Below are 24,114 nucleotides of genomic sequence, written 5' to 3'. Positions count from 1 at the left end.
CTCCCAGTTCTACATTAGTGTGCTGGAGAGCAATGATGCAATTGTGTGGGAAATCTCAGGCTCGGGTAGCAATGTCACTGTAACAAACAGAAAGAACTTTGTAGCAATAGAAAGTTAATAACGGAAATAGGTGATGGTGCTGTGTTTTACAAAGAAACTTTAGGGGGGGAAAAAAAAGCATAAAACACAAACAGAGCAGGATGTTTAAGCATGGGAGGTTATTAACTGGGTAATTTCTCTCTCTTGTTATTCTTATAGTCTTAGGCGGAGTTATATATCAGCATTGCTAATGCATTTACTTTCTCAACAACACTCTATAATGGGAGTGTTCCCTACAAGGGAAGCCAAAGTTTTTTCAACAAATTGGTTTGTCTGGGAGTTGCTGAGGACAACAACAACAAAATAGCAAAGCTTGCCTGGAAGCATCCCGACTTTCAGACTCATCTTTGAAATCATTAAAGGACAACCAGTTTTTGTTCCTGGTTTATTTGCTGAGTGCCACCTTTCAAAAGCACTTTGGAAAACCTCTCAAAGCTCACAGTTAGATAGGTGTAACTGGTGGATTTGCTCAGGGAGCAGCCAGAGATCTACTCCTGTCCCCCCAGCTTTGGTTAGTGATCACCTGGAAGGAGGTTGTGGTTTCTGTCCCACCTGGCACTTGCCATTTGAAAGAAACAAGACAGGAGATGTGACCCCCGTAAAACAGGGTTAACTGAGTCTATAGGCCAGGAAGATGTTTACTCTCTCTGCCTCAGTCCCCTACCATGCAAAGTACAAATAATGATGTTTATCTTCTCCCTCCTTTTGTCTTTCCATTGCTAAGCTGAAGTCAATAAACTCCTCAGGACCAGGCTGTCTCTTGATAGGCATGTGTTCAGTGCCTAATACCACAAACACAGCCCTTCAGAGACTTCTAGTAAAACCTATACACATTATCTGGCTATTTACAAGTAGGCTGGAAAACCTAAAGATTTTCATTTCGTTTTTTTGGGTTTTAACAGCCCATGATTCCTGTAGCCTGAAAAGGGAAAAGTTGTTATTATCCTTAAGTGATTCCTAAATAGGCAGAAGTTCACAGCTTTTTGTTTGGTTGGTTGGTTGTTTGTTTTTGTTTTTGTCATTGTTTTTGTTTGTTTGTTTTTCTGTTTCCAAGCGAGTGACCTGTAAGATCTATTCAGACAAACACAGAATCACTGAACCACAGAATCTTAGAATGGTTGAGGTTGGAAGGGACCTCTGAGGATCATCTAGTCCAACCTCCCTGCCCAGCAGGATCACCTAGAGCACGTTGTGCAAGATGGCATCCAGGCGGGTTTTGAATATCTCCAGAGAAGGAGACTCCACAACCTCTCTGGGCAAACAGTTCAGTGCTCTGTCACCCTCACAGTACACATCTGACAGGTGGTGGAAGCTCTTTTACAGTTAATCTATTTGTTAGATAACTTAGAAAAATCTTCTGTGAATATTAATTTCCGGATCAAATAGTATTAAACAGTAAATAATAATAAAATTATATATATATATATATATATATTTTTTAAATGTCTGTGGTAGGTACCATAATCTCTGTAGAGTATTAACAGTGCTTGCTCTCTTTTAACTGTTACAAAACAACAGAGGCATGATTCTGATTTCTGAGGTTGGTACTGAAATGAAGCAGCAGTAAGAAGAAAGTAGACCAGTATTTGCAGTTAATACCCACAAAAAAAAATCTGCCACAACACTCATCATTGAATGGGGAAGAAAGAAAAAAAAAAAAAAAAAAAAAAAAAAAGAGGTGTTCTTCATCTAAACAGTGCCCTGGCTCCTGGCTCCTGCAGTTCCTCTGGAGGGATGGAAACACATGAAATCAATACAGTTTCTAACAAGGAACCATTTTCATTCCAAGGCAAGTCAGAGTGTGGTAGTGGGGAGTTGCATTTCCCACATGGAACCAGTGACACGGGTGCACACTCTGCTACCTGTAGCACAGAACACCACAGCGTGGTTCGAAGGTGGAAAGTGGACCTTATTCAGAGTGTTGTGAAGTGCTGGCAATTGAAACAGAAGTCTGAGCCACATGGTTTTGACTTCTTGTAAAAATAATTTTCATGAACTCTTAAAAGTACTTTAATTAAACAAATTCTTGGAAAAATGATGATTGTAAATACCTTCAACAATACTATCCGGGTAACAGCAGCTTTTTCCAGAAATTTTGACAGCCCAACTGTTATCTACTGCAGATGCAAATGCATTTTAAAATCAAACCAAGACCACAAACAATTTAAAAGCAGACTTTTCAGTGACCACTGCCTGGTTTATTTTCAATAGCACACTTCATTAAAGACCCAAATGATAGGCTTAGATAATAATGTCAATATCTCCAGAGTCACCCTCCAAATGTGTCTGTCTTTTTAAGATTTTAAGCTGACACTATCAGCAAAGTGTCTGCGCTTCTTTCCTAAGAAATCAATAGCAAAATAACCATCAGAGTCCTATGGCTTACTATATTTTCTAGTATCTTTTTTTTTTTTTTAAATGTGTTTAGTCTGTATGGTATAGGCTTGTACTTTAACATAGGTGTAAGAGAGGCTTCCTTTGTTGCTACTGATTCTATCACTGCCATATTACTTTTGTCAGTACTATGATCCTCATGTGAAACATGTACATATATACCTAGGTAGTATGCTTAAATCTCAGTGGCACCCATATAAGTAATTTCTCAGAACTTCCTGCCCTCCTGAAAGACATAACAATGACCTCAAAGTATCAAAGCAAACCATGAAAAACAAAGCAAATCCACTGTCAACTCTGACAAACAGCTCACTGTACACACCAAAAGCCCTGTCCTAAAGGACAAACTGAAGGAAAACAATCATGCCTGAACTATGCCATCGTCACCTGTTAGATATAAGTGAGGTGGAATGTACAAGTAACATGGAAAATATAACGTAGCCTATGCATTTCAGAATCTTCCCATCAGATGGTTTCTCTGGAGGAATTCATTTGATCAAGGAAAAAAATAATGATAATTTCATTTCAAGTTCTTACTGGTAATTCTCCATTCTGATTTTTTTTTTTTTATTTTTTAACAAACATAAATTCCAGTTAACAGCTTCTCTGTCCTAGACCAAGGCAAATCCTTGCTTTATCTGCTGTGTTCGCTCTGACCTATCAGGCTTTAGACATCTACAACCATTATCTTCAATATGTTTATGCCTAGAGAGGTTTGACCACATTTTCTCTTGAGCCTTGGGATCTGAGCTTGCTGCAATCCATTGTTTTAATAAAGTCTATGACAGTCTTTGTGTCTTAAATCTACACACTGGCCCATTAGCGTCTTTCATCTTCGAAAAGGGTATAGCACTGTTCCAAGAGTGACACTGCCAATACATCTGCTATGCCTCTGAAAATGCCCAAGGTTAAAAGGATACCTTGAAAACACAAATCAAGCTGCAAAATGCGTGGCACGTTCCCTTCAACAAGATTTTATCTTGGATATGTATTAAATAATATGCGATAATGAAGATTTGTTTCTGCTGCAGAGGGCAGGAAAAGCATCACAGAATGGATGACAGAGTCTTCAAGATAAGTGAATTTGACTGGATGGCTTTCAAAGCTGAGCTTAGAAATACCAAACACATGAAAGCAAAACCTTCCCAACCCTCAAATATATGATGTTTTTTTGGAAAGGAGGATATTCACCACTGCCACAAGCATTCCCATGCAGTCTCAACTGTTGTCATTCAAGACAGTTGTGGAATATCTCTGATATCTGCTGATGTCCAGTCCCCTTTAGTTTTACAAATGGCAGTTTAAACTTTCCAGTGCTAATGTCACAACTGCCCTTTGCCTAAATTAAACCAGAGTACGTGGAGCTTCTGCACTACTTACGGAGTGTCACCACTCACCTAAATGTGCATCATAGAATTGCAGTATCATAGAAAATCCTGAGTTGGAAGGGACCCACAAGAATCAAGTCCAACTCCTGCCTCCATACAGGACTACCTAAAAATCAATCCATGTGTCTGAGAGCGTTGTCCAAATGCTTCTTAAACTCTGGCAGCTAAGTGCCATGACCACAACCCTGGGGAGCCTCTCCCAATGCCCGACCAACCTCTGGGTGCAGAACCTTTTCCTAACACCCAGCCTGACCCTCCCCTGTCCCAGCTCCATGCCCTTCCCTCGGGTCCTGTCACTGTCCCCAGAGAGCAGAGCTCAGCGTCTGCCCCTCTGCTCCCCTCATGAGGGAGCTGCAGGCTGCCATGAGGCCTCCCCTCAGCCTGCTCTGCTCTGGGCTGAACAAACCAAGGGATCTCAGCCGCTCCTCATACATCTTCTCCTCTAGACCCTTCACTATCTTTGTAATCCTCCTTTGGACACCTCTAATAGTTTTACAGCCTTTTTATACCGTGGCATCCAAAACCACAGGAAGGGAGGCTGCACCAGCACAGAGCAGAGTGGGACAATCCCTTCCCTCCAATCCCTTCCAAAATGCCATGCTTGATGCACCCCAGGGTAAGGTTGTCTCTTTTGGCTGCCAGGGCACACTGCTGACTCATACTCAAATTGCCATCAACCAGATTGCCCAGAACCTTTTCCATGGGGCTGTTTTCCAGCTTTTCGTCCCCCAGTCCACATCCAGGGTTGCACTGTCCTGGGTGCCAAATCTGGCACTTACTCTCAGTGAGCCTCTAGGAACTGTTGCTGAGACACAAGCATAATGAATATCCTCTGCCAGTGATTCTGGGGTAAGTTCAACCATACAAAGAGCTTTTGAGACAGAGAAATGCCCAGTTTGAAACTATGGGAGTAGGGCTGCAGAAATATCTAGCTAGCAAAGTCACACTGCTGGAATTTTAACATGGGATCCTATTGCTCTATCAAAAATGTTTTGCTTTAATGAAACGTGTTAGCATTGAATATTTTTTTTCGATCAACCTGAGTTTTTCTCACAAATACGCATTTCTATTAGAGATTCAACTAATGGTATTGCTTCTGTAAAGCAACATCTATCCTTCACTTGAATTTGGTAAAGAGATCTTGGGAACAACACACAAAATGCTCCACTGTCTTTATAAAACTCAGGGCACATGTATTTTAAGAGATGCAAAGGGCAAGTGCAGGTTGTCTCTCTTTTCTTAATGCATTATCTGGTGCCAATAAAGCTGCACTGAGTTCCAGAGTTAGCAGATATGTTCACCTTGCTTACATAACTCCTTGCTATGATAGTGTTACCCACCCATGTACAGAAGACAGGCTTTTAAATGAATGATTAGGAACTTTCTGCTGTTTCATTTTCCAAGCACTCGATGGAGCTGTGACTTCTTTAAGAAGGCCAAAGCTCTCAGGTACTCCCTCATCTTCTCTCAGTAAGGGCAAAAGCCTGATTTGAGCATAGTCTTTCAGTGGTATGTGACTGGAATGGCTTCTCAAATTATTCATCATAAGGACGGTTTGGTGACTTTATGAGAACATTTCTTATTCTTTAGAAGAATGCTGACCGTAATAAGTTTTCAGCACAAGGGCAGAAGGTTTCTGATATCCTCTAATATGACCCTGTGCAAAGATGTGGTTTTAGTTAAAGAAAATCTACTCAGTGAGCAAAACAAATGAAAGAATATGCTGTAAGATACAGTATCTGAAAAAGTTTAATTTCTCTGAGTGAAGGAAGATTTTTTCATAACATTCCATATAAACAGTATGAAATATAGGCAATGGTTCCTATAAGAAACTGAAGTTGAAATTCTGAGTTAGCTGAGGTTAAGAGTGAAGAGGGCACTAAGTTTAACCATTCGTTTCACTGTCTTCAGGATTTTCCACCAGTCAGCTGGAGTGATAAAATGGTGATGTTAATGTAAAGGAGACAGGGGTGTAAACTAGATCAGCAAAGTTAATAGTAGACAGGATTTCCACCCAACAAATCTCCTGTCACTTCATAAAACATTGCATGAAACTGCAAAGTGCGAGGTGATGCAGCTTGCCAAGATGCTAGCCGGCCAGTCACAAGGGTGGGGAGGCAGCTGTTCATCTCTTCTACATAAAAATGGCCAGTCAGGATTATTTCCTCTTCTCTTTTCATTTCAATGGTTTAGCATCTAATCCCTATTACAGGATTAATTTTCTAATACCCTCTAAATCACACATGGAAAAATAACAGCATGCTAGCCAAGTGACAGCACCTTTTCAAACTCTGAAATGTCCCTGTCATATTTGTTAACTAACTTCCTTCTTCAAATTCCACATCTCTTCTGTGCTTATTTTTTATGCAGATATCTGTGCATATATGCGTATATATCTATACATGCATATATATGCATAAACACACATACATATTTATGCATTCACTTCAGGAACCTATGCTATCCTTTTCTAATTTAAAGTGAGTCTGTTCTAGCTCTTAATAAACCTTCATCTGATCATCCCCTTGCTGTAATAAGAAATAAACAAAGCACTTTAAGTAGAGTCCTCTTTAAGGAAAGCACTTATATGTAATAGAATAAATTCTAACTACCAATGGGAGGTATGTAGTATCTTGTAGAGGATGAGCTATTACATGAGCATGATCATAAATAAAACCAGATTTGATTCTTTAAGAAAGAAAGACCATTGCACTGTGCTTGCAAGTTCAGAAAGCATGATGTGGGTTTAATGCTTATTAGTTTGCTTTAATGTCACAGACAAAGTCATCTGAAACAGGTTTGCTGGATGATATAGAAAATCCAGAAATCTGCAAACCAGGTCCATCTGACTGGAGCAAAATATATCCTGAAAAATTTAGCAACACAGACAGAGTAATGCCCCTCACCTGCCCTCCTCCCTGAGAAAATACTTGGGTTAAAGTTTTCTATTTCTTTTTTTCCCGTTTTCTCTGTGGGGGCTAGTCAATGTATTAATAAAGCCAAGAGGATTCAAAATTTAAGAAAAAAAAATATTTTCAGCTATCAGTCTGAAAAAACAACCAGTTATCACAAGTAAAATAAAATTGTTAAAGTGTCCTTGTTTGTTAAGACAACATATATTGAATAACATTTCCATGTGAACATTTGTACTCTGAGGTCCTTCCAGAAGCATTGTAGACTTTATATGTTGACAGTGGTCTTTGCTGTCATTCGAACAATATTACCTACTTCGTGGTGACATAAAGAATCTTGCTGCCTCTCTCATTCATCACAAAGCTTTTTTCAATTAGGGAATACAGACAATGTGAAAGCTTCATCTGTGTACTTACACAAAACAAGTTTGCTTCTAAAAGCTATACATTGGCAGAATGAAGTGCACTGTCACTAATGTCAGAATAATGGAGTTTTTCAAAACCAATCATACACACATGAGCACAATGTGTAGCCTGGATCTCTGAAGTAATGCCCAGGGAAAAGAAATAAGTCCTGCCTGACAAGGTGTCTCACTAGCAGACACCTGCTGCTACCAACCCGGTGCACATAGGGATTGTAGTGTCCCTGAACTATTATCTGCACAAGTTGTCCACTTATTGTTGGCAGCATAATGCTTCCCCTTACAAATCAACTCCAAGCAATTATTAATAGATTTCATTTAGCTTCCTGCAAATGTATGTTATTTTCACATCTAACTGTCAGAAACCAGACAGTCAAACTACAGTATGGACTTAAACAGTCATATAAGCACTCAAGAACAAAAGTAAATGCAACAAATGAAACAAACAAAGAAAGAAGAAAGAAGAAAGAAGGAGAAGGAGAAGGAGAAGGAGAAGGAGAAGGAGAAGGAGAAGGAGAAGGAGAAGGAGAAGGAGAAGGAGAAGGAGAAGGAGAAGGAGAAGGAGAAGGAGAAGGAGAAGGAGAAGGAGAAGGAGAAGGAGAAGGAGAAGGAGAAGAAGAAGAAGAAGAAGAAGAAGAAGAAGAAGAAGAAGAAGAAGAAGGAGAAGGAAAGAAAGGAAAAGAAATCCCACCATTCTGCTTTTTGAGAATTTGAATAGTTTGCTGGCTTCAAGGGGGGATTGTTTCATTGTTTTCTTGCTTGCATTTTGGATTTGAAGCGGGTTTTGTGCAACAGTAAGACAGTAAGGAATGAAAAAAATTAACAGCTTTTATCTCCCAACTGTAGAGGCAAAAAAAAATGTATTTGCACATTGTTTTCTTCCTAGAACACTAAACAGGGAGAAAAAAAAAAAAAAGCAAAAAAAAAAAAAAAGCTATTAAAATTGCATTCTGAGTTCATAGTTAAGGAATGCATGAGGTCATCCAGCAGCTCATTCAGCCTTTCCTCTTCCTTCACAAAAGAAAGATGCTTGGAAGACAGGCACCTACAGGACAGCCTGGCCAGATGTTTGGAAGCAGTTTTCAGCCCTGGTGACGAGCCCAGAGAAGGCCCAGCTGCACATATCCTTGCAGAAGCAGCCAGGTAACACAAACCAGACTTAGACACCTGCTCTGTGATAGCATGGTTTTGTCCATCTGTACCTCCTACTTACCTCATAATTCCTCAATGGTCCACAGTTCTTTGTGCAAAAAGATTTTAAAAGAAGAAAGCAAAGAAATAAAAGTTTCTCCACTGGAATTGTGCTGCACTGTCTAGCTCTCCATGTTTGATTATCAGTTTATTTTCTTGCAATTTGCCTAACTTTAACAATTTCAATGGCCTCCTGTCAAGAAAACATACAACTAACCCACTGGAAGCAACTTGGAAGAGAGAGCTAAAAAAAAAAAAAAAAAAAAAAAAAAAAAAAAAAAAAAAAAAATTGTGAAAAAATAGCAAAGCAGGAAAATACAAAGATAGCTCAGTTTAATATTTTATTTGATGGAATCACAGAATCATAGAATCACAGAATCATAGACTGGTTTGGGTTGGAAGGGACCATAAAGACCATTCAGTTCCACCCCCCTGCCATGGGCAGGAACACCTTTCTCTAGACCAGTTGCTCAAAGCCCCACCCAACCTGGCCTTAAACACTTCCAGGGAAGGGGCATTTCATTATGTGTAGAACCTTCATGGTCCTGTTGCCAGCTGAAAGAAGGACTAACAGCCTAGCAGATCAAAGGATGCACAGTTTGGATGTAGAATCCACCTCACTCCTTCCCAGAGCACTGTTAGGCACAGCCAGCCTCCGTCTGGAAAATAAGGCTGCATAGTTACAGTCAGTCTGCTTGCTGAAACCTCAGTGCCAAGAGTATGATAAGTATTTCAATTTTAGTTCTTTTGTCACCTGTAATAGCCAATCTGCTTCTGAGAAGCTGGCTGATAACTAAATCTGTTATAAGCCACTTAATACGGCTCCACAAAATATTTCTTATTTTAGCTGGAATTGCTGAATGCTTTTAATGGGTGTACGTTTTTTCCCTTAAGCAGAAAGATAGTAGCACACAATATTTAATGAAGGAGCTGAACAGCATTTTTAAATATGGTACAGCTTTTTATCAATACATCTCTAAAAGACAATGACAGAGCAAACAGTGTGATAGTGGGAAATAAATGTCAGGTTTTCATGGATTATTAATAAAGCAAACAAGCAAACACTCTCAGAAGTGTTTATATCCCAGAAATTTCCATAATCAGTTCCTGAATTTGCTCATCAATGTTTTCTTTGATTCCTTATACATATTTTCATTCACCTGCAAAAAGTCATACCTTCAAAACCAGTATTCCTGGACTGTTCCTGTTGTGGTAGTTTTACCCTACTGGGCATGTAAACTGCACCACAACCACTCTCTCACACCTCTCCCTCAGAGGAAAAGGTTGAGAAAAGACAATGGAAAGGGCTCAAGGGTTGAGACAAGGTCTGGGAGATCACTCACCAATTACTACCACAGGCAAAACAGACTCAGCATAGGGAGAATAATAGAATTTACTGCCTATGAATAGCAGAATAGAACAGTGAGAAACTAAAAGCAAACTAAAGCCACCTTCCCCTCATCCAGCCTCAACAGGGAATGGGGGCTGCGGTCAGTCCCTGACGCTTCGTCTCCGCCGCTCCTTCACAGTCACTCTCTGCCCTTGCTCCACATGGGATCCCTCCTACGGGATGCCATCCTTCCCAAACTGAGCCTGCAGGGGCTGCCCACAGGCAGCAGCTCCTCAAGAACTGCTCCCACGTGGCTCCGTACCACGGGGTCCATCCATCCCCCAGGAGCAAACTGCTCCAGCACGGGTCCCCACAGGTGGCAGCCCCCCCAGACCCCCTGCTCCTGCGTGGGCTCCTCTCCACAGGCTGCACCACCTGGTGGCCGAGAAGGCCAATGGGATCCTGGCATGCATTAAAAGGAGCGTGACCAGCAGGTCAAGGAAGGTGATCCTCCCCCTCTACTCTGCCCTGGTCAGGCCTCACCTGGAGTACTGTGTCCAGTTCTGGGCTCCCCACTACAAAAAAGACAGGGATCTCCTGGAGATAGTCCAGCGGAGGGCCACAAAGATGATACGGGGCCTGGAGCATCTTCCCTATGAAGAAAGGCTGAGAGACCTGGGTCTGTTTAGCCTTCAGAAAAGAAGACCGAGGGGGGATCCTATCAATGTTTATAAATACCTGAAGTGTGGGAAACAACAGGATATGGCAAACCTCTTTTCAGTGGTTTGTAGGGACAGGACAAGGGGCAATGGCCACAAAATGGAGCACAGGAAGTTCCGCACGAATATGTGAAAGAACTTCTTCACGGTGAGGGTGACAGAGCACTGGAACAGGCTGCCCAGGGAGGCTGTGGAGTCTCCTTCTCTGGACGTATTCAAGGCCCATCTGCATGCCTAGCTGTGCAATTTGTTCTAGGGAACCTGCTTTGGCAGCGGGGTTGGACCCGATGACATCTCGAGGTCCGTTCCAACCCCTGCAGTTCTATGATTCTGTGATTCTGTGAAACCAGCATGGGTATGGACAGCAGCAATGTCTGCACTGTCAATAAGAGAGAGACTCTTTCAGTAACATTTCTTTATTTTCAGATGTGATGCTGCCAGCCGTGGGGTGCCCGCCTAGTGCCGCCGCCGGGGCGGCCTCTTGCGGGGCTGGGGAGAGTCCTGGAGGCTGCTGCTGGCCCTCCTCTTCGGGGCACGCCGGCGCCCCCCAGGCAAGCAGTCCCTGCTCTGGGCAGAGGGACTTGCTGCTGCCTGCCCTGGCTCCTCAGGTGCCTCCTCCTCTTCTGTGGTGGCAGGGGCACGAATCCCCCCTGGAGAGGTGGCGTGGCTGTAGGCAGCCGCGGGGCTGTCCTCCTGGCTCCCTGCAGCATGGGTGTCCTGGCGGTCACGCAGCTGGCGGATCTCTGTGCTGCACAGCTCCACAGCGGCAGTGATGAGCTGCACCACGAAAGGCAGCGTCTGGTTTTTGAGGCAAGGCTGCAGCGCCCGCACCAAGCCCTCCTCGTCGAGCCCGTAGACGCACAGGAAGCCGATCACCGTGCTCAGACCTGCAGCCACCTCCCACCACTCGGAGCCGGAGATTGTCTCCAGCTCCTGCTGCAGCCACGCAAGCAGGGGCTCGACGTTTTCTGGGTGCTCGCGGAAGAAGGCTGCCCAGACCTCAGGTGGGAAGCTGAGCTCAGGAGCCCTGGGCACCAGCTCCACAGCCTCCTGATCATCCTGCTGCTCCTCAGCCAAGTGCTCTGAAGGCTCTGGGGCAGCACACTCCAGGTAATCATCGGCCGACCTCACCGAGTACTTGATGGTTTTGATTGTCTCCCTGCAGAAGGGGCACCTTGGATTCTTCCTTGCCCACCGCAGGGCACAGCCATAGCACAGCCGGTGGAGACAGGGGGTCACATAGGCAACATCGTCCCGACCTTCCCCACAGGCTGGGCAGGTCCAGTCTGATGGCACAACCATGGCCACCGGGCTCTACAGTGGGCTGGGGAGAGCTGAGGTGAAGAAACTGCTCCCCTGCCCGGCGCTGCAGCTGCCAAAGGCTGTCTGAATCTGCACAAGGGAGAGAGGCCAAGGTCACTCACTGTGCCAGGGTGAGCAGAGGCAATGCCCCCTCTGGCACCTCAGCAGAAACCCTCCCCAACACCACGGCTGGGCCATCCCGTGCCCCCTGTGGGCTGCCCCGGGCCACGTGTCCCCACACAGCTCACCTGAGCTGCTGCGAGCTTGTCCCGTGGGGCCCCAGCTGCCTGAGACAGGCAGGGCCGGGGAAACACGGGCAATGACTGTGGGGACAGGCACTGAGAACAGCTGCCAGCGGCCCCACAGCACGGCTCCACCAAAGCCTTGCTCGATGCTCCGAGCCTCGCGCACACGCTCAGCAGGAGTCCAGCCACGAGCTAGGCTGACGTGGCCTCTGCTGGCGCCCCAAGATAAGCAGCAAGGGCTGCGAGGTCACAGCCCATCGCTCAGTGATGTCACCATGGGCCATCTGCCCCAACAGGGCCTGGAGCACTTTGCCCCACATGTTACAAACACTGTTGGGTTGGGTTGGTGTTTTGATGTGACTTTTTTCTTTAATTTTTTTCACCATGATTTACCATTAAGTGGGTTGCAAATTGGTTGAACAAGCATGCTAAGAGAGTGGGGATCAGACACAGGACTTCTCTTGGGAGGCCAGTAACTAGCAGCAACATAGAAATGAAATGAATGGTTGATACTCCAGAAGGCTGTCCTATCATCTCTCTGCCCCTGCTCCACGTAGGGTCCCTTCCACGGGATGCCATCCTTCCCGAACTCAGCCTGCAGGGGCTGCCCACAGGCAGCAGCTCTTCAAGAACTGCTCCCACATGGCTCTGTACCACGGGGTCCATCCATCCCCCAGAAGCAAACTGACCAGCACAGATCCCCCATGGGCGGCAGCTCCCCCCAGACCCTCTGCTCCTGCATGCGCTCCTCTCCACGGGCTGCAGCTCCGGCCCGGGGCCTGCTCCAGCAGGGACTGTCCATGGGCCGCAGCCTCCTCCAGGCCACATCCACCTGCTCTACTGGGTGCTCCTCCACAGGCTGCAGCATGGAGATCTGCTCCATGTGGGACCCATGGGCTGCAGGGGGACAGCCTGCTCCACCAGGGGCCTCTCCACAGGCCACAGGGGAACTGCTGCTGCGTGCCTGGAGCACCTCCTGCCGTCCTGTTGCACTGCCCTTGCGAGCTACAGGGCTGGCTCTCACCCCTCTCTCCCAGCTGCTGTTGTGCATCAGTTTTTTCCCTATATAGAAATGTAGAATGGAACTTCCATCATGGATTTGGTAAAAACATAACTAATTTTTTACTCAAAGAGTATTCAGACAGAACAGGCACTTAAATTATGTCAATAGTCTAATTATGCAGTACAGATAAAATGCAGGCGTGCACATTAAAAGTAAATGATTTATTCTATTTTAATATATAAACACATACATATGAGGAAGGGAGGGTAGAAGGACACGTTTTAATGAAATTTAAGGCCTTGTGTGCCATGTTCTCCTCTAACAGGAGGTTTGAGATGCACAAGAGTCAGATTAGATCAGTACGTTTTGGTGTGGCTTCCTGATCCAATATGGCCTATCCACACGTTCGCTGTGCAAGCTCAGAGCATCCTCACAGAGAGTAACATAAAACTGATGGAAGATATGCAATGATAAAACAGGAAAATGAGTTCCAGAAAGGCTGTAAAATGGTTATGGCCAATGCAGGCAGGAGGGCAGGAGAGAAGGATTTAGTGAAAAAAATAAACATGGTCTCTGCTAAGTACAGAAGGCATCAAATTGAAGCCAGTCTGGCTTTCAAAGGTTATTCTTGCTCCCTAATCAGATGTCAAGGACAATGCACTCTGTAGTCAATAGATGTAAGTTATCACAAAGAAAAAAAAAAAAAAAAAAAAAAAGTGAAACTTGGGTTAGACAGGCAGAATGGACAACCATGAATCAGACATTATAGGCCAAATTTTGGAGAGAAAGGAAAAAGCTGTTTCAGTGTAATACAGTGTGTATTTAAAATTTGACTGAAATATAAATCCTACTATGTAGAAGTAGGATTTTCTGTTTATTTGTAAATGTGGATTACAGAGCACTTAAATGGAAAGTTTCTATGGGCATCAATAGAGATTAAATCAAATTATATATTTAAAACAAGCATACAAACACCTACATCTGAATAGCAAGTGGACTAATTTTTTTAATATTTAGAATTCTTCCTGTGCAATCATATATATAGTTAAATAATAAATCTCTTTTTAATTCTGTCAAATCACTGAAGAAAGACATGCATGTATTCTGAATCGAGTTTTGTGGCCTATTCCACAGAATAAAATAGAGCAGAAGGAACGTTCACAATTGGAGGCAGATGAGTGCTGGAACAGAAAGTAAATACAAAACAGTGGAAAACAAGAAGAAAACATGGAAATTTTTAATGAAAATAAACATAATACATTAAAACTTAAACTGTCCCAGTATAACTGAACAGAGTTTAACATATCTTTCAGCTGGAAAAGTGGTGTTTATTTGTTTGTTTGTTTGTTTGTTTTGGGGGGGATATTTGTTTTGTTTTGTTTTTCTGTTTTGGTTCGGTTTTTTGGTTTTGGTTTTGGTTTGGTTTGGTTCATAAAAATAATGAACTCATTTAGATTTCATATACCTAGAGAGGGAATGAAAGATTTGCAAATTTATGGATCTAAGTGAGAGAGGCAGAGGGAAATTAGGTTTTGACACTGAATGACAATAAATTTCAAGGGAATGCCAGAGGCCATTTGTAGTATTGCTGTTATTTAGTAGTTCCAAAAAGAGCAGAGAATATAGGGAAGCATATACATGAAATCTTAAAAGCTATGGTTAAAGGGTTGCATTTTATTCTGTGCAGAGCAGGGAATAAAGTTAAAAGGAGTTCTGTTGCAGCAAGAAATTTATTTCTGACCATATTTAGTATGGTTTTGTAGAAAGGATCCAAACCTTTGCTGTAATTGGTCTTCAGAAGTGGCTTGTTTGAGATCTGTGGATGTTCAATGCTACTTCAGACAGGACACTTCCTACAAGAGCATACCTTTAGGCCTACAAAATCAAAAACACTATTCAAAAAAGAACATTATACAAAATAACACACTAAACACACATAATTGTGAGCCAGAATTCTGAACATTTCTTTCTATGCTCCCTTACATGTTGCTGTGCTCTAACTGAAAGACATGGGTTGTCTTTCAGTTTTTGTTGTTGTTGTTGTTTGTTTTGTTTTGTTTTGTTTTTCTTATTTGCCCCAACCCACAACCATTAGAAGCACAGCTACAGAGCAACTCATTCCTACAAATAAGGGCCTTAAATTATCACAGGCCTGCCAAAAAGAGACTGAGAAAAAAAAAATGTAAATGTCCCTTAAACCTCCAGGAAGGTTATTATAAATCAGCTCTTTGACTGCTATTGAATCGGACTCTGTCTATGTAAGAGATTTGATATCCTGTAAAATAGAGTAATTTAGGATTAGTGTGTCTTTAATTTCAGATATTTCGGTCTTTATACCACATAGACTTATTTACAATATTAGAAACTTTTATGGGTATGGAGAGCTTTCTGCTACTGTAAAGTATCTTTCCCCAAGCAGTCCTTTGACAACCATTTGTTGTTAAAAATAAAGTGATAAAAAAGATTGTTTTTCTACATACCGTTTTGTTTGTTTGTTTGTTTGTTTGCAGTGTTTCCTCTCCTTTCATTTTAGGCATGTTTCCTACTTAAATATTTTGCTATCTTGACTACTTTGGTTAAAAGAACAACATAAAATTATGCATTCTCCTTACTCACTTTTAGTTCAACACAGTAGTAACATCAAAATGACTTGCATAGGGATTTTTTTTTCTTGCAAGTATAGCTTATTTTCTTTCAGGATCTATAGCAGCATAAAAGGATTTTTAAACATGCGGAGAGAGTGACATTTGACAACTCTCACATGTTACAGTCATGAAGGTTGTAAGAGGATGACTTAGCGTTACTCTCATTTTGCTTAATTAATATGCTGGAAATCATTTTTGTTGTGCAGGGTAGCAGTTTGACACATAGGAGAATTAACTTAAGCCATATTTATTGTGCTTTCTGGAGTAGTCTAGCAGTGAACCTTTGCCATTACCAGCCAGCATAAGTGACTTCTCTGGGATCTGTGAAGCACTGAAGGGTGAAATTCATTGCTCTGAGAAGACTAACAGGACCCCCTCACTTCAGGGCTCAGCACAGCACTTGAAGATATTTAAGGCTTGGGTCAGTGATGTGAATAAGAGTAAATTTTACCCTTTGTGTGGACAACTGTGGATCAGAAATCTAATCATCTCAGCAATGAGAGAGGTTACTAACTATGACTGAGGAAGCAAAAAGGAATAACAGTTTCAGGAATGTACGAGAGGGGGAGAAACTACCATCTGATTAGCCCTTATTTGGAGGGGGGGGAAAGGAAGGAACAACACTTTAAAAGGAAAAATAACAAGAATGCCCAAAGCTCTTCAGCATATGAGTACAGCAAATAACTCACAATCTACATTACTTATGACCATGAGAAGATAGGCATAAAGTATGCCTTTACTATTTTTAGCAGTACCTACTAGAAACAGAGAAGATTTTATTGTACCTAAGTGACCAGGATTATTATTCTTGCCCTTATTACTATTATTATTTGATTTAACATGTTTTTCAGTCCTAGCAATAGATAAAAATGGAGGAAATAATTTTCTTCATCTGAATACTGTGACCATACCTCTAACATTTGTTTTATTATGGTCCATGTCTGGTGTCTAGAAAATTTTCTGTACAGGGATAACTTACTATTTAATTCGTTATAAATTCAGAAAAGTTTCCGATGTAAGTCTACAGATTAAATTTAATTGACTCCCTGAGAAATAAGATCATAGAATCATAAAATGGTTTGGGTTGGAAGGGCCTTAAAGATCATTTATTTCCAGCCCCCCAACCATGAGATCAGGTTGCCCAGGGCCTCATGTCATGTGGTCTTGAACACCTCCAAGGATGGGACATCCACAACCTCTCTGGGCAACCTGTGCCTCACCACCCTCTGAGTGAAGAATTTCCCCCTAACCTCTAATCTAAATCTCCCCTCTTTTACTTTAAAACCATTTGCCCTTATCCTGTCAATATCTGATTAAGCAAAGTGTTGCTCTCCGTCTTTTTTATAAGTTCACTTCAAGTACTGAAAAGTCTCAGTGAAGTCTCCCTGGAGGCTTCTCTTCTGTAGGCTGAACAGCCCCAGCTCTCTCAGCCTTTCTTCATAGGAGAGGTGTTCCAGCCCCTTGATCATCTTTGTGGCCCTCCTCTGGACCCACTCTAACAGATCAACATCATTCTTGGAAGATAAACATGAAGGAAGACTCTTCTCCATTTACATCAAAGGAGAGTCATCTTAGGTGCCTCATTTGTGTTCTCTGAGTCCAAATAAATGAAGAAATCTTCACTACAGTAAGGTCTATAAATTAGATATGAATTGAGTGGATGTGTTCTTGCTGCATTATTTTGAAATTTTGTTTTCCATAAAACACCTGAAAACAGCGAGGTACCCTGAAAACAGCAATTCCAAGATCCCTATCACAAGCCCTGAAGGGAAAAACAAACAAACAAACAAACAAAATTAAATAGGTAAACCTCATTCCCCATGCCAGAAGCTGGGTCTGAAAACTCATGGTGGTTCATCACAAAAGACATGAACATCACCTGTCCTCTAAGACCATACCTCATGTCTCCACTTCTCTATTTTGTTGCTTTTTTTTTTCAAGTTTGGAAACAAGAAATAAAAGTATAGCTTTAAATCAATGTCTTTCTATGTAAGGGAAGAGCAACAGGCAGACCCAGCTGACTGCACTTGTTCTGGGTTTTCACAGAATTGGAAAGACTTAAAACAGAAAAACACCTACCCATTAAAATATTTTTTTTCTGTATCTGTAAATGACTTTAGAGAAAAAAAAAAAAAAAAAAAAGATAAGGTAGAAGGAGTAAGTTTTGTGTGTGTGCATATATATATAAAAACGAAGCAGTGATTATATGGATATTAAACAGGTGCCTACATCATAGGAGGAGCAACGGTGCCAAAATCTCCTGCACAAAGCACAGTGAGATGGTGCTCTGTTCCATTACAGGTTTTGAAGGGGACAGTGATGTTTAATAGGTTGCCTGTTTTTCTACTTCAGTCCAGCAACATTCAAGCATCTGCCTAGGACCTTCATTGTACGGAAAATTTCAGCCTGGTTAATTGACATCTTTAGCTAGAAAACACAAACTGAAAAGCAAGCTTTCACCAGACTGTTCATTCCTAAGTATTGCTAGAAAAATGTTTTGAAAGAAAAACAAATAAACGACTACAATAACAAAAACAAAAACTTGAAAAACAAGTAATGGGAAAAAATTTTTTTTTTGAAAAATCACACAAATGTTAGGAAGTCAATCAGAAGGGGATTCCCTTTATATTACAGGAACTCAGCTTGTAATGAAACCTGTATGACATTGCTCTCCAGACTCAAAAGCGACACACCTGTAGTAATAAACTATGAGACAACACTACTGCTAAGCACTTGTATAATCCAGGAAGAGTAAAACTTTCAATAGACATTGATGGAAGAGACCTGGATATTGACTAAAATGGATGAGGGGTCATATATGCCAAATGAGAATCTGCAAGTAAAATGAGAAAAATGAGCTAAGATTAAATCAGAGCCAGACAAAGATGGAATAGCATGTTACCCCTAGCAATCCTGGAGAATAGGCTGTTTATGAGCAATGGGAAAAGTATAAACACCCGGAAGGATATTTCAAAGTAGCAACTAAATACAACTTCTAAAAGATTCTCTATAGGAAGTCAAGATGTGTAGCAACCACAGAAAGAGAAAAGTTTAAAATACCAACAAAAACACTGTGGCAAGATACATGGTATCTAAATCATAAGTGAGATGTAAGTATGAAAAATAAGACTGCCATTTAGCTATCACTGTGGTGCACCTGGGTATCAGGGCTGTGCCTCTGTGCCTATCCAGTGCAACAGAGTTGTCAATTTGGGGGTGACCCAGGAGTTCCACAGTGGGTATCAGCAGAGGTGAGACAACTGACTGGCTGGAGACAATGGACCCACTTGGAACTGAGTGACTGACTTGACTCCTGGCCACCTTCACAATTAGCTAGTTGAGTCGCTAGGGCAGGGACCCTCCAGGTGGTAATTATGGGTGATAGTAGAGACTCCTCCAGGTTGTTTAACATCCAGTCTAAAGGATGACTTCCAGACTCTCCCCTCAGTGGACCCTGCTACAAAACTGATTAGTTTGCACAGAAGTAAAACACTTTAAGTAGTCATTTGAAACTATTGCTGTTAATACAAAAATGATGCCAAGCCACTCTCAGCTGGAGTATATATACTGATGCAGGCAGAGGTTTAGGACATATCCCCTGATCGAGCTGAAGACTACTTTGCAGGGATCCTTACAGCAGAGACTCTTGTTGACACCCACACAGTGACCGCTCATCTTATTTGGGAGATTTAATTCCTCATATGAGCATTATGCTATGCCAAAATCCCAATAAAATAAATTTCTTTTCTGTTTGCTTGTTTGTTTTAAATTAAAATAACACAGTCCATGAGGATCTGTAGAACAAGACTGAACTCTGGACTGTAGATTTCAAAGTATGATGGGCTACCTTTCTAATGTGTTAGGCACTTTGGTTCAGGTTGATAAATGGAAGTACTTGAAAAAAGCTTAGTGTTTAGGAGCAGGAGCTACACTCTTGTAAAAAGAAAGCCTCTTCTATACCACAAATTTCTGACAAAGTCAAGAACTACTGTTGAGAGTATATATAGTCCTTAGGTATGCACAAGGAAGAGGCCTTAAGAGCACACTGAGGTCGTCTTATCTAGTGAAAGGAATCTAAAGTGGAGACTTTATAGTATTTCCATGTAATAGAAAAAAGTGTCATAATAATGCTTTTAGACAGGAATGTTGAAACAAAGTATAAACAACAAAAACAACCAAGTTAAATAACAGACATAAGACTTCACTATAAATGCAAGATAAATTCAAGGTGACACCATTCAGAGATAAAAACTGAGCTGGTGAAGTTCCATTAGAGCTGAGTAGAGAGTAGAAAACCTTGTCCTTATACAAAGCTGAACTGGCAAATGAAATTCTAATGCATCTCATTCTTGCATAATTGAAACACCTATCAGTAAAATATCCAAATGCAGTCAACAGAAAATGAAGGAGAAACAGGTAAAAAAAACAAAGCAAGAAAAAGCAGAGAAAAGCCATCATGAGGATCTTAGACAAGAAAAATGCATCCTGTAGCAGTCTATCTGGACTCTGCAACAATTTGATGCCAAGAAAAAAGTCCAAATAAATGTCAGTATCCACAATGCCAGATTCCCACAGAGCTAGCTGGAGGAACAGAGGCACAGCACAGCAAAGAAGATAAGATCTGAGGGCAGGTGCTAAAACGAAAAACAGATACTGGGGTCTCAGCTTGCCACTGAGCTGCTGTTTGAGCTCAGGTGTTTTCATTTCACTTCTATTTGTTCTTCTACCTTTTCTCAGTCTCATCTTCCAAATTATAAGCCAATGGCTGCATATTCAGCTCCCAACACAATGGGTGCTCAAAAGCTGAGTAAGGCCCATGCACATTTATTATCTCTAAAGAGGAAGCCATTCTCATACAACACAAATGTTTTTTGGTGCAGCGTTCTGTTTCTCATGCACAAAGAAGAGGGTGTCTGCACTGACGTCTGCAATCTGTGCAGCAGAGGTGCCATCAGGAAGTTCACAGGGGAACAGCTTCCCTCACAACCCTCTTGAAAGACGGCTACGGCCCAGCTTGAAAGCAGCATCTGTTCTGCATGCATCAAAACACGGCTTATACGGCAGGGGTGATATGAAACAAATAGAGGAACTGGAGAAATGGAGTGACACAAGTGAGCTCCGGGGAACTCAGGATAGACATCCTTATGAAAGGGCACAGAACCCACATTTCACTATCAACATATTATTTTAGTTTTCCAAACCATCTCAAAAAGGGGAAGATGAAATTCTTTCTTTGCCAATAATTATTCAAGCATTATGCTTGAGGAAAAACAAAATATAACAGCTTTATTCATATATTTAAAGGAATAGTGGATAAAGGAGAAACACTATATAATTTATTTGGACTTCCAACAGGCATTCACAAACTCCCTTGTGCAGTGGAATTCTTAAAGTGCTGTCATGGATTTGAAACCGCTCGTGAAATTTGAATTCTACTGAAGTGAGAGGAGCTCTGTCATTGAATTCAGTAAAGTTATACTTTTAGCCAGAAAATCCCAGTGGGAATGCATGATCATATTCCAACTTGGCAAAAACATTAGAATGCAGCAATCCGTGTATCTCTTCTAGGATAGGTTTTGTCCAGAATAGTTGTACATGTACAAATTAAACTCTGAAAGCAAGGGTAAGACTGAGAATGCCAGAAATACTGATGTCTGAAATAGCAACATGAAACAAGTTAGTCAATATTTGAGAAGACTTTGCAGAAGCTATCCCAGGGTAACAGAACAAATTTCAGTAATAAATGCAAGGTCACACCTTTTATGAGCACCGATCTGAACTACTGATCAGCGCTGCTTGACTCTATATTCACTAGAAAAAAAATAAGGGGGAGGAGAGAGGGGGAAAGGCCTGTAATGTAACTAAACATTTATGAAAATTTTTGCAAAAGAGAAATTACTCAATTTCTGTTTGAACAGATGTCTGGGTTCATAAGCATCTCTTTGTTCAGGTTGCTCCTCCAGTTTGGTAGAAATAGTACATCTGCACCCTCTCTGTTCCCAAGCTCAGTAATTAGACACTAAAATTGCAAAGCCAGAAAGTCAAATCAAAGTAAAAGAAACATATCTGTTAATAAACTTTCAGTGCAGCTTGTAACATTCACCTACTAAGAAAATGCAAACAAAACTTTTAGAGATTTATAATTCAATAGTTTATGCAGATAAGGGTAAGGACTAGAGAGTAGACCAAAATGGTTAACATTGTTTTGGTTATCTGCTATAGACCACATAAGGGGTAGAACAGGTCTTCTTCAGACAACTGGAGGAAGCCTGATGGTTCATAGGCCTTGGTCTGCACAGGGAACTATATCCATACACTCTTATATTTGCAGAAGAAAAAACACATCAGGACACAAACAATCCAGAAGGTATTTTCCATGCACTGGTGGCAACCTCCTGAGGAGAAAATGAGGAGATATGCTCTACTGGACCTCCTACTTAAAAATGTAATGACTGGCTGGTGATTGAATGTTGGGGTGACTATATGGTACTGAACTTTTGAAGCCTGAGAGTGAAAAGCAGCCAAAAGCAGGACCACAGCCCTGGATTTCAGGAAAGTAGACATAGACCTACTGCCTGTGTTCAGAGAGGTGCTTGCAAGAATGTTCTCGGATATGGCCATGGAGAGAAGAGGGGTCCATGAGATCTTTGAGACCTTGCCTATTACAGGATCACCTCCTCCAAGAAAAGTTGATTGGAAGGCTGCAAGAATCCAAGGAGCTCCTGACTGAATTCAAACATAAAAAGAAGGTGTGCAAGAGGTAGAAGCGGAGGTACCTGACCTAGGAGGAATAGAGACACTGTCTGAGCTTACAGGGATGGGGTTGGGAAAGCCAGAGCCCATAAGGGGTTCAGTCTGGAGAGAGCCACAAAGAACAACAGGAAAATCTTATACAGGTACCTCAACAGCAAAAGGAAAGGTAGAAAACAGGTAGACTAGCTGCTTTACGGGACAGTGGACTTGCTGACAAAAGACACAGAAAAGGCCAACATACTCATTGTTTTTTTTTCCCTTGGCCTTAACTGGTAAAAGCAGCCTCCAGAAATCCTACACCCCCGAGACCAGAGTCTGGAACAAAGAAGACTTACCCTCAGTGGAGAACGCCCAAGTTAGGATGCACCTAAGCAAAGAAGGCATATACAAGTCCATGGAACCTGATTGCACCCGCATGTGCTGGAGCTGGCTGATGTCATTGCATGTCCACTCTCAGTTATCTTTGAAAGGTGCTGGTGACTCAAGAAGTTCTTGAGGACAGAAAAAGACCAAATGTCATTCCTATCTTCAAGAAGGGCAAAAAAAAGGGATCTGGTGAACTAGAGGTCAGTCAGCCTGACTTCAACCTCAGGGAAGGTAGCCTAGCAGCTAAACTTAGAAGCCGTTTCTAAACACATGAAAGAAAAGAAGGTGATAAAGAGAAGGCAGCATGGATTTCAGAAAGGAAAATCCAACCTCATTGACTTTTGCAATTACATGATTGACTCATTGAATGAGGAGAGAGGAGTTATTGTTGTCTGTCTGAACTTTAGTAAGGGAAACTTTGGGGAAAATTTTACATTGTCTCCTATAACATTCTCACTGACAGACTGATAAAGTATGGTCTAGATCAGAGGACATTGTATGGTCTAGATCAGAGGACACTGAGGTGGGTTGAAAACTAACTGGATTGCTGGGTTCAAAGGGTTGCAATCAGTGTCACAAAGTCTAGTTTGTGACTACTGGAGTACCTCAGGGGTCAATAGCTATAGTGGGTTTATGTGACAAGGTTTGGGTGGCAGGAGGCTTCTGCAAAAAGAAACCAGAAGCTGCCCCATGTTAGATAAAGGGCCTGTCGCTGGCCAGAGCCAAGCAAACAAGCGACGTTGTTTGTGCCTCTGTGAGAGCAGATTTAAGAAGCGGGAAAAAAAAAAAAAAAAAAAGCACTGCTGCAGAACAGCAACTGAGAGAGAGAAGACACTAAGGTCAGTGCAGCAGGAGGGCAGGAGGTGCTCCAGGCACGCAGGACAAGTTCTCCTGCGGCCTGTGGAGAGGCCCCTGGTGGGGCAGGCTTTCCCCCTGCAGCCCATGGGTCCCACATGGAGCAGATCTCCACATTGCAGCCCGTGGAGGAGCCCCCACTGGAGCAGGTGGATGTGGCCTGGAGGAGGCTGCAGCCCATGGAGAGCCCCCGCAGGAGGAGGCCCCGGGCCGGAGCTGCAGCCCGTGGAGAGGAGCGCACGCAGGAGCAGGGGGTCTGGGGGGAGCTGCCACCTGTGGGGGACCCTTGCTGGAGCAGTTTGCTTCTGGGGGATGGATGGACCCCGTGGTACGGAGGAGCCATGTGGAAGCAGTTCTTGAAGAGCTGCTGCCTGTGGACAGACCCCGCAGGATCAGTTTGGGAAGGACCCCACATGGAGCAGGAGCAGAAAGTGACCATGGATTGGCAGAGACAAAGTGTCATGGGCTGACCACAACACCCATTCCCCAT

At 42.3% G+C, this 24,114-nt stretch overlaps 1 protein-coding gene across 1 annotated transcript; it reads right to left on the bottom strand.

Moving 5' to 3' along the window:
• Positions 1–10,911: 10,911 nt before the first annotated feature.
• Positions 10,912–12,038, bottom strand: LOC121062217. Its single transcript, XM_040541954.1, has 2 exons — positions 12,006–12,038; positions 10,912–11,847 (listed from the first exon to the last, which is right to left on the bottom strand). Exon 2 carries the CDS (start codon positions 11,755–11,757, stop codon positions 10,912–10,914), a length of 846 nt encoding a protein of 281 aa, XP_040397888.1. The 5' UTR covers positions 11,758–11,847; positions 12,006–12,038.
• Positions 12,039–24,114: the final 12,076 nt, after the last annotated feature.

Source organism: Cygnus olor, chromosome Z (assembly GCF_009769625.2).
Source record: "Cygnus olor isolate bCygOlo1 chromosome Z, bCygOlo1.pri.v2, whole genome shotgun sequence".
Taxonomy (NCBI): domain Eukaryota; kingdom Metazoa; phylum Chordata; class Aves; order Anseriformes; family Anatidae; genus Cygnus; species Cygnus olor.
This window is presented reverse-complemented; position numbering and strand designations above follow the sequence as displayed.

Bases quoted from the DNA above. Each gene is read 5' to 3' on its own strand.
- LOC121062217 (XM_040541954.1), bottom strand. From the start codon at position 11,757: ATGGTTGTGCCATCAGACTGGACCTGCCCAGCCTGTGGGGAAGGTCGG.